General features: G+C 34.5%; 2 protein-coding genes across 2 annotated transcripts in view; both read right to left on the bottom strand.

Moving 5' to 3' along the window:
• Positions 1-218: 218 nt before the first annotated feature.
• On the bottom strand, positions 219-8973 carry HELRODRAFT_159553 (hypothetical protein; the record flags this gene model as incomplete). Its single annotated transcript, XM_009011431.1, has 21 exons — positions 219-292; positions 436-698; positions 944-1084; positions 1503-1613; positions 1897-1997; positions 2535-2607; positions 3113-3340; positions 3412-3470; positions 3675-4196; positions 4426-4504; positions 4905-5053; positions 5158-5218; positions 5355-5471; positions 5624-5688; positions 5936-6184; positions 6430-6582; positions 6819-7554; positions 7716-7838; positions 8032-8277; positions 8623-8714; positions 8863-8973. 21 exons carry the CDS (start codon positions 8971-8973, stop codon positions 219-221), a joined length of 3753 nt encoding a protein of 1250 aa, XP_009009679.1.
• Positions 8974-9160: 187 nt separating this feature from the next.
• Positions 9161-12778, bottom strand: part of HELRODRAFT_159552 (hypothetical protein) — a gene marked incomplete at both ends in the record, with an annotated part of 10884 nt that continues 7266 nt past the window's right edge. The window contains 10 exons of the mRNA XM_009011430.1: positions 9161-9196; positions 9690-9752; positions 10131-10266; positions 10460-10517; positions 10627-10792; positions 10991-11093; positions 11312-11431; positions 11542-11690; positions 11890-12038; positions 12238-12475. Coding sequence (XP_009009678.1) covers positions 9161-9196; positions 9690-9752; positions 10131-10266; positions 10460-10517; positions 10627-10792; positions 10991-11093; positions 11312-11431; positions 11542-11690; positions 11890-12038; positions 12238-12475 — 1218 coding nt within the window. The remainder of the gene's footprint in view (positions 9197-9689; positions 9753-10130; positions 10267-10459; positions 10518-10626; positions 10793-10990; positions 11094-11311; positions 11432-11541; positions 11691-11889; positions 12039-12237; positions 12476-12778) is intronic.

Genomic DNA, 12778 nt, shown 5'->3' with positions numbered 1-12778 from the left:
ATAATATTGGAAGACATCACAGCAAAAAATGTTTATCTTCAAGTGGAATAAATCTTTTTTCGTTTATTAACACAAACATGAATAAAAACATACACATATGAAAAAAACACAAACACACACACGCATACATACACAGGCACATGCGAAAAATCATAATACATAAATTATATAAGTAGATGTAAGTCTAAAAAATAAGAATGAAATGTTTTTAAAAGAATTTAGCTGAGGAATTCAGTGCCGTCATCATCCTCATCTAACGTCATGTCGTCGTCTTCATCGTCACTGTAGTCATCTGATTATAAAATTAAATTATTAAATTATATATTTAATAAAAAATAGTAACCAAAAATGCAGGTAACCTATCGTATAGGACCAAGCAGTAGAAATATAAAATTATAAAAAATAGCAAGAAAGACGAAAAAACACAATACTAACAATCACATCTCCAGTCCTCACCATCGGCTTTATCCCAGTTTTCACCACCATTTCCATCTCCACACTCGTCAAGACGATCCATTTCGTAATCATATTTGACGTAGGAGTGCCTGGATGAGCCCAATCGTGGCCACTCGGATGGTTCCTTCTTCACCAATGTGACGTTGACCTCTGAAGAGTTCACCTTGATTGGGCAGTCCTCCGGAATGATTTCAGCGTGCAACTGAAGGTTGAATGAGTACTCCTGCCTATTCGATACAGCTCTGCAGGGAAAGACATTCGCAAATGAAATTCAATTTATAAATTTTCTACCTTCTAAATTGTGTTGCTACGAAATAGTTGATGTAAATACTGCTTAGTACTAAAATTAAAATATGTTAAACTGCACCAGCAATAAATTTTTAGTTACTATTTTAAATTTGTGACATGATTATTGTGATCGTTACAGTTTTTTTTATCTTGCCAACGAAAGGGTAAAACGAATTATGAAATAAACCTTGACACCAACCTGAAATGTATGGACTGTTTTTCAAGTTTGATGGGAGGTTCACCACAACCATCTTCTTCACCACCCCCAACATCTCTAACCTCAATCCTCATCTTTATCAGGCTATCAGATACATTTGCCCAGGAAACCTCTGGTCTTTTGCTGTTATAAGTAATGTATGTGTATGTTAACAAAAAATATCTACCATAAATAAATAATAAGATAATTATAAGACAAATATATTTATTTAAAATTTTAGAAAATATAATTATCATCATAAAAAAGATAATTTTATATTAATCAGACCTTGCTCGCGGCTTCTTCAGATCATTCACTTGGTCCTTCGTTAGTGGTTCATTTGTAATGGCCTCACTGTAAATAACAATAAAAAATTAACTTTTAAACTCCATCGAGATAAAAACTATAGGATAACAAAAACAACAAATACAGCAGAGCAGGCGGTATTATGTATAGGGATTTTAAAAATTGCGCTATATAGCCATATCTAACTGGCTGATTGACTGACAAACACAAATTATTTAACGTAAATTGTGCGGTTATAATCAAATTAAAAAGTAACCTTTTTTCTTCATTCGTTCCTTTCTTCTCCTTCTTCTTCCTAGCCAAAGCATTTGTTAATTTTTTGCAAACGTCGTCATCGTCATAATCATCCGGATAGTTCTTCTGCAATCTGTGATTGGTCAAGTCAAGTTAAAAGTGAATTTAAATATATAGAAAGATTGTTAATCGTCATTTTAAAATTGTCACCTTCTTATTAATGTTAAAATTAAAAGATGGCAGATACCACAAGTGATAACAATTAATCAGCATTGTAAGCCAATCTTAATATTTATCTCATAGTAATTCAGGCATCTGGTGACAATAAATTTTAATAACATCCTCATCATCATCAATAGATCATCATCACCAATTCATCATCATCGTCATCACCATAATCTCATATCTCCACAAACCTTTCCACAATCTGAAGGACTTTTAAGCCATTTAGCTCCTTCCTGGCATAGAAACTGGACTGGGAGATGATCGTGAACACGTTGAATACATCCTTAACCAGCTGTCAATCAAAATAAATTTATTTGAATAAAATTAAGATTATGCAAATAAATCATTGTCAAGTTAATAAATTAAAAAACAATATATAAACTCAAACCATGTAATGTAATATAAGGTTGGAATTAATTGCAGGAAGCATTAATATAATAGATGATTTCAACGAGGTTTCACATTAATCCAAGGACTGATATCATATGATAATGCATTATATTATTTTGAATGATTGATAAGTTAGGTGATAGATTGACTGATTGATTGATTGACTTAGCCTAGCAAAATAATTTGATTGGTTGATTGTGATTAATAATAGGAATATACATATTTTAATCAGTTATTTGATTTTATTCTATGTTAATAAATGACTAGTAAATTAATATAATCAGATAATCTTGGGTAAAATGATTGAATTCATTAGTGACGAAATGATTAACAAAAATTAATCTTAAGATTAAATTAATAATCCCAATCGCTTTAATCTATATTATCTAGAAAACTCAATAACAACTGTGAAATAAAACAGTAAAAAATATTTGCTTACATCGACATCTTTGCAATGGTCAACCAGAGATACCAAACTGGAAAGTGCATGATTCGTCTGCAGACACCTAACGCTGTTGTGGTGGTCAAATGATGAAAAATGAAATATAACAATATGAACGCTTTTTTTTATCACCTCTGTCATCATCTTTACCACTACGTCCACGTCTTATTAGTAGAACTGATAGCATTAGATGAATGGCTAAACGGTCCCATCCAAGCTAAAATGATTCTACGTAACTTGTACATATGAATAACCACCAAATAGCAACAAACAAGTAACACAACAACGCAAATCGCAAGATAACAAATAACACAACACAAACCAAACCAATGATAAAAAAGGCACACAAAGAAAATAAAAGACAACACAGCCAGCTAAATACACCATCTACAAATTACAACATCTAAGAGCAACAAACAATCCAACAAAAAAAAACAATCCACCCCAACTAAACAACAACACCACCAACAGCCTCAACAAACAACAAACTAACAAACAAACGAAAAAACAAATAAACAAACGAACAAACAAATAAACAAACAAACAAACGAGCAAACAAACAAACAACACCTAACCACTTTTCCCAATTGTTATTCCTGTCATTGCATCTGCTTCTGTTATTGTCCTTGTTGATGATCAGTACGACATATATCAAATCAACGCATAATGTCAAGGTCGTTCTTGAAATTGTTGCCAACAACGACGATGACGATGTTGTTGTGGACGATGACGTTGTTATCATATCGATGCATCTATTTATGACGCAACACACCATCTGGAGACTGTCCACATAGTCTAATTTTCTGTTGTTAGAAGAAAAAAAGTTTTGTGTCAATAAAAAAAAACAAAGCGACAATAGGATGAGTTTACTCACCTGAAATAAACTTGCTGTGTAAGTTGTTGTGGCTGCTGTTGTTGATGAATGTATGGCTGCTGTTGTTGTATGTTTGGTTGTTGTTGTTGCTGAGACATTGGATGATAAACATTTGTGTGACCTTCGTCATTCAGTTCAGTTTGTGATTGTAGATGTTGTTTGGAGCATTGAGTCTTATCATTAATGTTAGCTTCGTTATGCAGTGGCTCCGTAGAATGATGATTCTGGTCTTTGTTATTAACTTCCTCATTGCTGTTGCTTACGGCGTTGTTGATGTTGTTTCGATACAAGTTGTTCCCGCCACTACCAAACTCATCATCATCATAGTTTTCAAACTCATCATCATCATCATCATAGTCATCCTCATCATCACCAATGGCCCCTTCTTGACCAGTAATTTTGCGAAATTTGGACAGCTCGTTGTCGACAAATTCCAGCAATTGTTGCGAAACATTTTTGTATCTCTTCCTCACCAGGTTGATGTTCAACTGCAGCTCACGTTCCCACATCTTTTTCAACTTCAACAAATCAGCATGTTCTTGCTGCTGCTCCAGTTCTGCAGAATTCATCGGAACAACAGCATTCTCCTCTTCAGATGATGTCGTCCTTGTTGACAGGACGTTTTCTTCACCAGACGTTGTTGGGTTAGTTGTGGAGAGAACATTTTGTTGATCAGATGATTTCTTGGAAGCGCGAGCAGGAATATTTTGATGAGAAATATCTATCCCATAGCCAATTTGTTTCTCCAGCAGGTTAATAATTATATTTATGCAGAGGTGCGTCAACTGCAAACAAATTTAAATTATTAAACTGCTCGTTCATGTTCAGACCAAACATACCACGCACAAAAGAAAATCAGTTCAAAAAAAAAATTTTTCGTTTCTTAAAATTTGGTACCAAAACAAGCATATGCAACAAAAAAATAATTTGCAACAGAACAGAAACAGATTATTCTACAGATAAATTCAGAGGATAACGATAAAGAAGTGAGATTTATTAAAAATAAAAAATTACATTTATGGGAAGATTGATGTTGATGAGAATCTTTGAAAGTAAGCTCACGCCACCCTTCATTCTGAAACATTCCTGACATCTGGGTAATTAATTATAATAATATTTGCAGTTATAATATTTATGAGTAAAATAATATTAATTAAACAGTTCAATTCAAAAAATAAAAATATTTTCTGAACGATATTGTTGAAAAACATTAAGAACGATTGGAGCGTGGAATATGAATATCGACAGACATCATTGACAGGCATTATTTCAACGGTAGCATGGATAAAATTTGTGGTAGAAAAATAAGAATTCATTCATCATAAAGAACAAAACAAAAAAGTGCTAATAAAACAACCAGCCTAAACTTTTCATAAGACAAATAACAACTAAAAACAACCCACAATATAAAAAACGCAACTAAAACAACATCAACACAAACAACAAAATAAACAACAACATCAACACAAACAACAACAACAACACAAACTAACTCTGAACACTGAAGCATCTGTGGCAGAGATTGAAGGAGGAAGAGCAAATATTTGGCATGTTGAGATGGACTTGTGCCCCTTCTAACAATCATACAACTGCAGTGGTCGTTGCTGGTGACGTCATTGTCACTACAACTCAAGATCCTCAACTGTGAAAAATGGCATGAATAAGGAACATAAAATTATAATAGGCATTACAAAGTAATCGTAACAATCAACACACACACACACCACACACACACAGACAACTTACTCTATCCAGCATAAAGCAAATGGTGTTCCATAAGTTACAATTCTTTGCTTCTGAACAAAACCTTTTAATGAAAATTCCCCATAATATATTTAATATAAAATAAAAATATTACAACAATACTTATAAAAACTATAAAGAAATAAATTACACACACAACTATTGGACAGCCAAATTAGTTAGATATTAATGATTCCTACCTATCCTTATGGACAACCAAGAGTATAGCATTTATAAGAGGAATGATGTTGTTACTGTATCTCGTGTACTTTAACGTTCGATTCAGAATGTCCAAATAATCCACAGTTTTGTAGTTGCTTAGTTTAAAAAAAGTTGTATTTAGTATAAAAAATATGTTTACTATAATAATTATGTTTAATGTAGTATAACATAATTATGCATAATATAAAAATTATATTGAAAACATCAAACAATTAAATTGAAAGAATTTTTTCATCAAGATATTTACTTCATGCAGGCATCCTGAACAGTTAGCAAGATCTGATTGGCCAGTTTCAAACACACACCTCTGCCCTGTTAGAATGAAAGAAAACATCAACAACGCCACTACTACTGCCGTTACTACTGCTACTACAACAACTACTACTACTACTACTATTACTTATAGTATTGCATGAACAACATCAACACACAACATAAAAGCACAATAAAACAACAACAATGTCAACGATGCTAGCAACAAACAACAACGCTATCAGCACACAGCAGTTATATCAACACACACAACAACAGCATCAACATCACATCATCACATACATACCTTACTAAGTAGATATCTCTCACAAAGACTGATGAACTTGCAAACTGATAAGCAGTGCATTTTATCTTCTGGAACATCTGCATCCTTATCATCACCACAAATACCTCTGCTATCATCATCATCATCTTCACTTTCATCATAGTCGTAATCATTGTTATCACTATCCGTTCTTCCATTTAATTTTTTACGTTTTTTCTTACCACTACCATCATCATCATCATACTTAGATGATAAGTCCTTGAAAAGATCCTGTGCAAGAGAAATATAAAAATAACAAACACACAAAAATAATGATAACAAATGAGAAATGAGTACATATATTTAAGTATTATCGTTATATATCATCATCACTAACAGCACAACATCATCATCATCCTCATCATCATCACCATCATTACACCATAACCGTCTATGCGTCATTCTCATCGTCAGCATCATAATCGGATGTCAAACAACCAATCATCATTATCAACACCGTCATCATCAAATCTCACCTTGACCCCGTTAAGAGACACAACAGCCATCCTATTGGCCACAAGCAGCTCGGTGTAGCTGACCACATAATCGCCGAATGACGTCGTATCGTGGAGGTTCACTGAGTACCTGTACTCACCTGTATTAAGGGCTGTTGTCAGAGCTGAGCCTACCTACAAGTTTATTATGTCATATTACATTATATTGTTAATATCATTATTTTATTATTATCTACTTAGAACTGAAACTGACTTAATATAATATAATATTATTCTAATATAAATCATTGATAAAAAGAGAATACAATTAATTTATTGTTAATTAATTAATTGATCGAAATATTCTAAAAGCAATTTAGTAAATTAGCAATTAGTAACTAAATTGAATAACAACAAGAATAATTTTCTACCTCAACAGTTAATGCTACGAGTTTTGCATTACTGACATCTTCCGATGCATCTAACATGAACGAACCAGAGTCAGGCGACCAGCTTTTTAATGTCGTCGTTGTTGATGCCTTCTTGCTGTTGTCATTCACGTTACTGCTGTTGTTGCTGTTGCTATCACTCACGTTATCACTACCATCATTATTCGGTGGATCAACGTCATCATCTGCGTGGTGGCCATCAACATCATCATCGCTTTCCTCCTCATCGTCATCTTCATCATCGTCATCATCCGTGGAGTCAGAGTGATCTACGCTGCTGCCAGTCCAAACCTTCTTTGCTAGCTCCTTAAACTTTAGGATGACATCTGGTGGAATGGCATCTTTCTCTTCCCCATCATCACCATCACCCTTATTAGCATTACCAGAAGTTTTATCGAATTTGTTATTGTCAGCTACCAAGACATTACCGTAACAGCTACCACCACCGCCACCACCATCTTCATCTTCATCTTCATCGTCATCGTCATCGATTGGCTCCACAAGCATCATGCCACACTCGATGGCTTGGAAGGGCAGCTGCTGTTTGTAATATGACGTCATAGGAAGGAGATCGTCACTGACGACGACTTCGGTAATCCCGGTGTCCACAAATAAGACTTCAACTTCCACTTTTGAGTAGTTGTGTCGGCAGAGCTGGTCCTCTAAGTTATCATCCTTCTCATCACTCATTACGGCCATCACCTTTGCTCTGTGCCACCTTTTAGGGTAAAATAATAGTAATAATAATAATAAAATAATAATAATAATAATGGTTGCAATGTAAAAAGAATAATAAAAGAAAAATAATTAAAACAATTTTTTGCGATTTAAAAAGAATAAAAATAAAAAAATAATGTTTCATCGGCCAAATTTGTTAACCTCATGTCTTCCTGGGCCTTTGCAAGCACCAGCATGTTACTCCTCCACTCAACGTCGGCATCTCTCTTCTTCACCTGGTCCAACTCCACGCTCTTGTTCAACTCATCTTCTAAGGCTTTCAATCTGAATTAAACATTTCCAATCAACAAATTAATGGATAATTCTAATAGTGAATTAAGTTAGCATGTATTATTATTATTAAAGATGTTTATGATATATTATTAATATATAACAACAAAAGAATAAAAATTACATCACGAAACAATGAAAATTCAAGAAAGTTTAAGCAGATAAGAGCAATGCAACCCTTGAATACCTTTCAAAATTTTCAACTTTCTGAACGTAGAAGTGGCAAGGATTCTCAGCGGCAGATATGTGAACCTTACACGCCGGTCGTTTCGCCTGTGTTGCTGTTAATGAATTTGTTGCTACTGTCGCAACAGATGTCGTCGCTGGTGGTGGCGAAGCGTCAGTCTCTGGTGGTTTGGTCAGGGCAGTCGACGTCGAAGAAGATGTGATTTCAAATTTTTCGGTTAGCAATGGTAGAAACAATCCTTTTGAGCTGGGTGCATTCAAGTTTTTTCATTAAAATTAGGCCAGCAAATGAGTGAGTGAATAGTCCACAAATTTTTTTTAATAAATCTAAAGTAACGATTCATTATATAAAACTTTAACTGTAACTTGAGCTATCAAAATTTTTAAAAAATATCATCATCATAATCAACATCATCGGCATTATAATCATCATCAACCTCATCAACATCACAATCCTCATCAACCTCATCACCACCATAACCATCACAATCCTCATCATCATAATCATCATCAAACTCATCATCATCGCCATCACAATCATCATCACCATCGCAATCATCACCAACACCATCGGCCTCATCACCACACCAACCTGTACGCATAGTTAGTGAACTGATGACTCCTAACGAAACCTGGAACGTCATGAAAGGAACCGCCGCAGGAATGAAAGAGCAGCTCCATGTGCTACGCCACGTTGAATTAATTAATCATCAATTATTATTTTATTTATAATTTTTCTATAATAATTATTCAATCAGTAATATCAGTTAAACAGATAAATAAATAAACATTTAAACAAATAAACAAATAAATAAATAAATAAAGCCCTAACTTGTGGGTTCTCATCGGCCAGTTGGTTGTCCAGGAGCATGCGTCTCACGTCACATAAGGTCGACCAGACGTTCAAATTAGGCAACTTTTCGACTTTCTCCAGGGGGTCCATCCAAAATGTATTACCTAGTCTACGTATGTATGTACGTGTGTGTGTGCGTATGTGCGTGCATGTACGTTAGTGTGTGTATGTGTGCGTGTTAGTGTATGTATGCGTGTGTGATAAAATGTGTATAAAATTCATACCAGATGAATTTTATACAAATTTTATTATGGTCATCCTGCTTTCATTAAATTTTTCAATTTTGAGAAACAAATAAAATTTCGTTTTTTTTCTTTTCGTGTGTGTATTTGTGTGTGTGTACGTTCGTGTTAGTGTGCGTATACGCGTGTGTGTATGTTACTTTGTGTATGTGTGAGTGTATATGTGTGTGTGTGTGTTAGTAGATAAAGATTGTTTACAAGAAACAAAAAAGAAGGAACCACCAACTTGAAAATCATCCTCCCTGATAGGACGGATCTATATAATTGGTTCTCAGCAAATTCTTGGGCCTTTAAATTTTATTTAGTTCATTTTAATCAACTTTCATTTGATTTTTATAACTATCTCTAGTTTATTATTTCCCAGAAGTACTAGCAACAAACGTGCGGTGTATAAGAAACGCACGCGAATCAACGCATGCCATACAAACAAACAGTTAAATAATAAGACGAACGCATGCCATACAAACAAACAGACGCGCAGAACAGCAGTGCCAGGCGCCTCAACCAGTATGCTATCCATCGCACTATGAATGAATATGTCAAACAATAAGATGATCCACTAACTCTACTGTTCCAGGTTGTATCTTGATCAACTGGCTTCAGCCTGCATAGGCAGATTTCAACTGCCTGAATAAAAAACGAAAAGAAACATTGGATGTCAGGTGATGTTTGTAAGTGTAACCGCTTCGTTGTTTGTCACGCCGTAATTCATGACAGGTTTTTAAGTTCTACATACAGTCAAATATTATAATATAATTCATTAATAGAAAAACACGAAAGTACATTTTTTTAAATGCTACTGAGCATTAACTTTATAATTCTTACCGTTGGGCCTCTAAAAAAAAATTAAATCAGACAATATTTAAATTACATTAAAGCCAGATGAAGCAATAAAAGATAAAGTGAAACAACGTAAAAAATACAAAACAACGACGTATGAAAGACGAAATAAGTCAATTAATTGAAAAAAAAGTCAAGAGCAACGAAGCTAGCCTGGAAAGGAACACGCTGAAACTGGTCAGGCAGGACGAGCAACTTGTCAACTTTAACGTGCAGCAACCTCCCATAATCCACGCAACTGACCACGGCCTCTGTCGGCAGGTAATCCTCTGAATTGGGACTCACTCTGATCACTTGCACTCTGTCGTGGTTCGTTGCATAACAAATAAACGTATGATGAATCGATTATTATTAAACGTTCAAATTTTTTTTGCGATGAAAATTAATATAGTTAAAGGAACAGCGAAAAAAATTTTACGTAACGTAAATTAAATTCTTCAAAATTATAAATTCGTGACATGGTTTGTAATGATATCTTTATATTTGTAATTTACCTGAGAAAAACCTCATCGGCATCCATGTAAGCCAACAAAACGTTCAACTTCACATTGTCTAGACGATGGATGATTTTAAAACATTTTCATGAATTTTATTCATATTTCAATTTTTGAAAAATCAATTAATTAATTAACTAATTTATTAATTAAAGTAGTGAACTAACTAGGGTCAACTTTCACGCAGTTACTGTGGCAGCCAAAATATTCAGCCAATTGGAGAGCTAGAATTTTGGCTTGTGAATGTTTGATTGGCTGTTGTTTTACAGGATCCACCCACTCCAAAATGTGGGCGTGGTATATGAAAGGGTTCTTGATGTTTGTAATGAGCATCTACATCGAATTGAGCAATTAATTTGGAATAATTAAAAAATAAATCAGAAGAATTCAGCAACACCCTGAACCTATAAAAACATCGTTTTAGTAAATTATGTGATAACTAATTAAAACTGCAAAGAAAAATGTTGAGAGAAGTGATTGAGACACAAAAATATGGGAAGTTAGATAAAAAAAAAGATCGAAAACAATTACTTTGACGACAACGGAAGTAGGGATGTCGATATGATATTCACGATCTTTGTCGATATCAGCTGATTTGTTGATGACGTGTCTTTGTTTACAATAGGATTGGTTGCTGTATCAAGGTATTTTTATATCCATATAACACATTTTCTAAGTTTATCATTAAATATTTTGCTAAATAACCAATAAAGTTACACAACTTGTACCATCAACTCTCTTAAATTAGTGATTCTCAAGCAATTAAATAACGACGCGCTAACCAACAATACATATTGTATAATTGAAGGTTGAAACAAAAAATTAAAAAAAAAACTGGAAAATTAAACTAACAAGCACTCTCCAAAGCTTTTGAAGTAGTCACAGAGGGGCATCTTGTTGATGCGACCCTGCTCGCTCTCCAGCAACTTCACCGAGAGGTGCATGAAGCTTGGAATGTTCGTACAGCCACTCCTGACCAATAATTTAACGTTGTCTTGTTGTTAGTGTTGTTTCATTATGATTATTAAAGTAAGTAAATAAAAAAATGATTAAACTTTAAAAAATATGAAGATCCAAATGACCTTTTTAAGACTTTATAAAGATTTTTTATGAAACCACTTTCGCATTCCTCCTTGGACACCATAAGTATGCTCTTTGGTCTCCTCAATGATGGAATTTCCATTTTTTGTTCTTCAGGGTTTTCCAGTGCTTTCATTTTTTGATACTTGAACTGAACAATGATCGTGACGAAGAAAAAAATTAAGCATATAAAAGACAATTAGAAATAAAGTGTCGCACGAAACATTAATAGAACTATCATTCGTGTTACTCAAACGACAACGACAGCTAAAAGTACAAGTTCACTCGTTCGCAATGTTTAGCGAGAATACAAACATCAAACTGAACGAAAACCTGAGAACCCCTCTTACCCTATCTGAAATCTTCTGAAAGTGCTCCCTGGTGCACCAGAGTCGGTCAGCAAAGATCGACTGTTGGTCGGGGTAATCGAAGTGGATGACCATCGTGGCATCGGACAGCCTCACGTCCAACATCATTTTCATGACGTCATCAGATAGCACTGCACAATTAGAATGGGCGTGATGATTTTAATATTGTAAAGTTTTACTTTGAGAGATATAAAATGCAAGTCAAGCAATGTTTAAACGATGCAAATGCCCCGAGGCAGTCTTTCAAACACGAACGCGATGTTAAAATCTACATTATCTGCTAAGGTAAATTGCGAAATAAACTATAATGGCTAAAACGTTAAAAGCAACCTAGAACAAAACTAGAAAAATCTTCATTGTCTTCAATTTTGAAATCACTTTTGCAACTTCCCACATCGTCATTATTTCCATCACTCTCTCCATTTAGAAATGCTTCATCCTCCACGCTGCTCTTGGGAATGTTAATTGCTTTCCACTGGTTGAAGACCTCGGCTATCTCACAATCTGATGACGTCGTAGTGCAGATTCCAATGGCCAGGCGCTCTCTTTTGAAGAACTTGTCGAGGTACTACGAGAGGAAGCAGTTTTGGTTGAAACAATTTCAAAAACATTGGTTCATGAAAATATTATTATATTATCATTGCCATCTTCGTACCATCATCATCATCATCATTATAAGTAACTATAATGATAACAGCCACAACTGAGTGACGTCAGTAAGGTAGTAAGGTATATAACCTTGTAGATTCCCTCTGCAACATGGGTTGACGTCGAGAAGACTAACACTTTCTGATTGGTGAGGTGACGACTAACTACCTCAGATAGGACGGCCATGTTTGAAGACGGGGTATTAATGAGTGAACATTCCTGG

This window comes from Helobdella robusta (assembly GCF_000326865.2).
Source record: "Helobdella robusta unplaced genomic scaffold HELROscaffold_1, whole genome shotgun sequence".
Classification (NCBI taxonomy): Eukaryota; Metazoa; Annelida; class Clitellata; order Rhynchobdellida; family Glossiphoniidae; genus Helobdella; species Helobdella robusta.
This window is presented reverse-complemented; position numbering and strand designations above follow the sequence as displayed.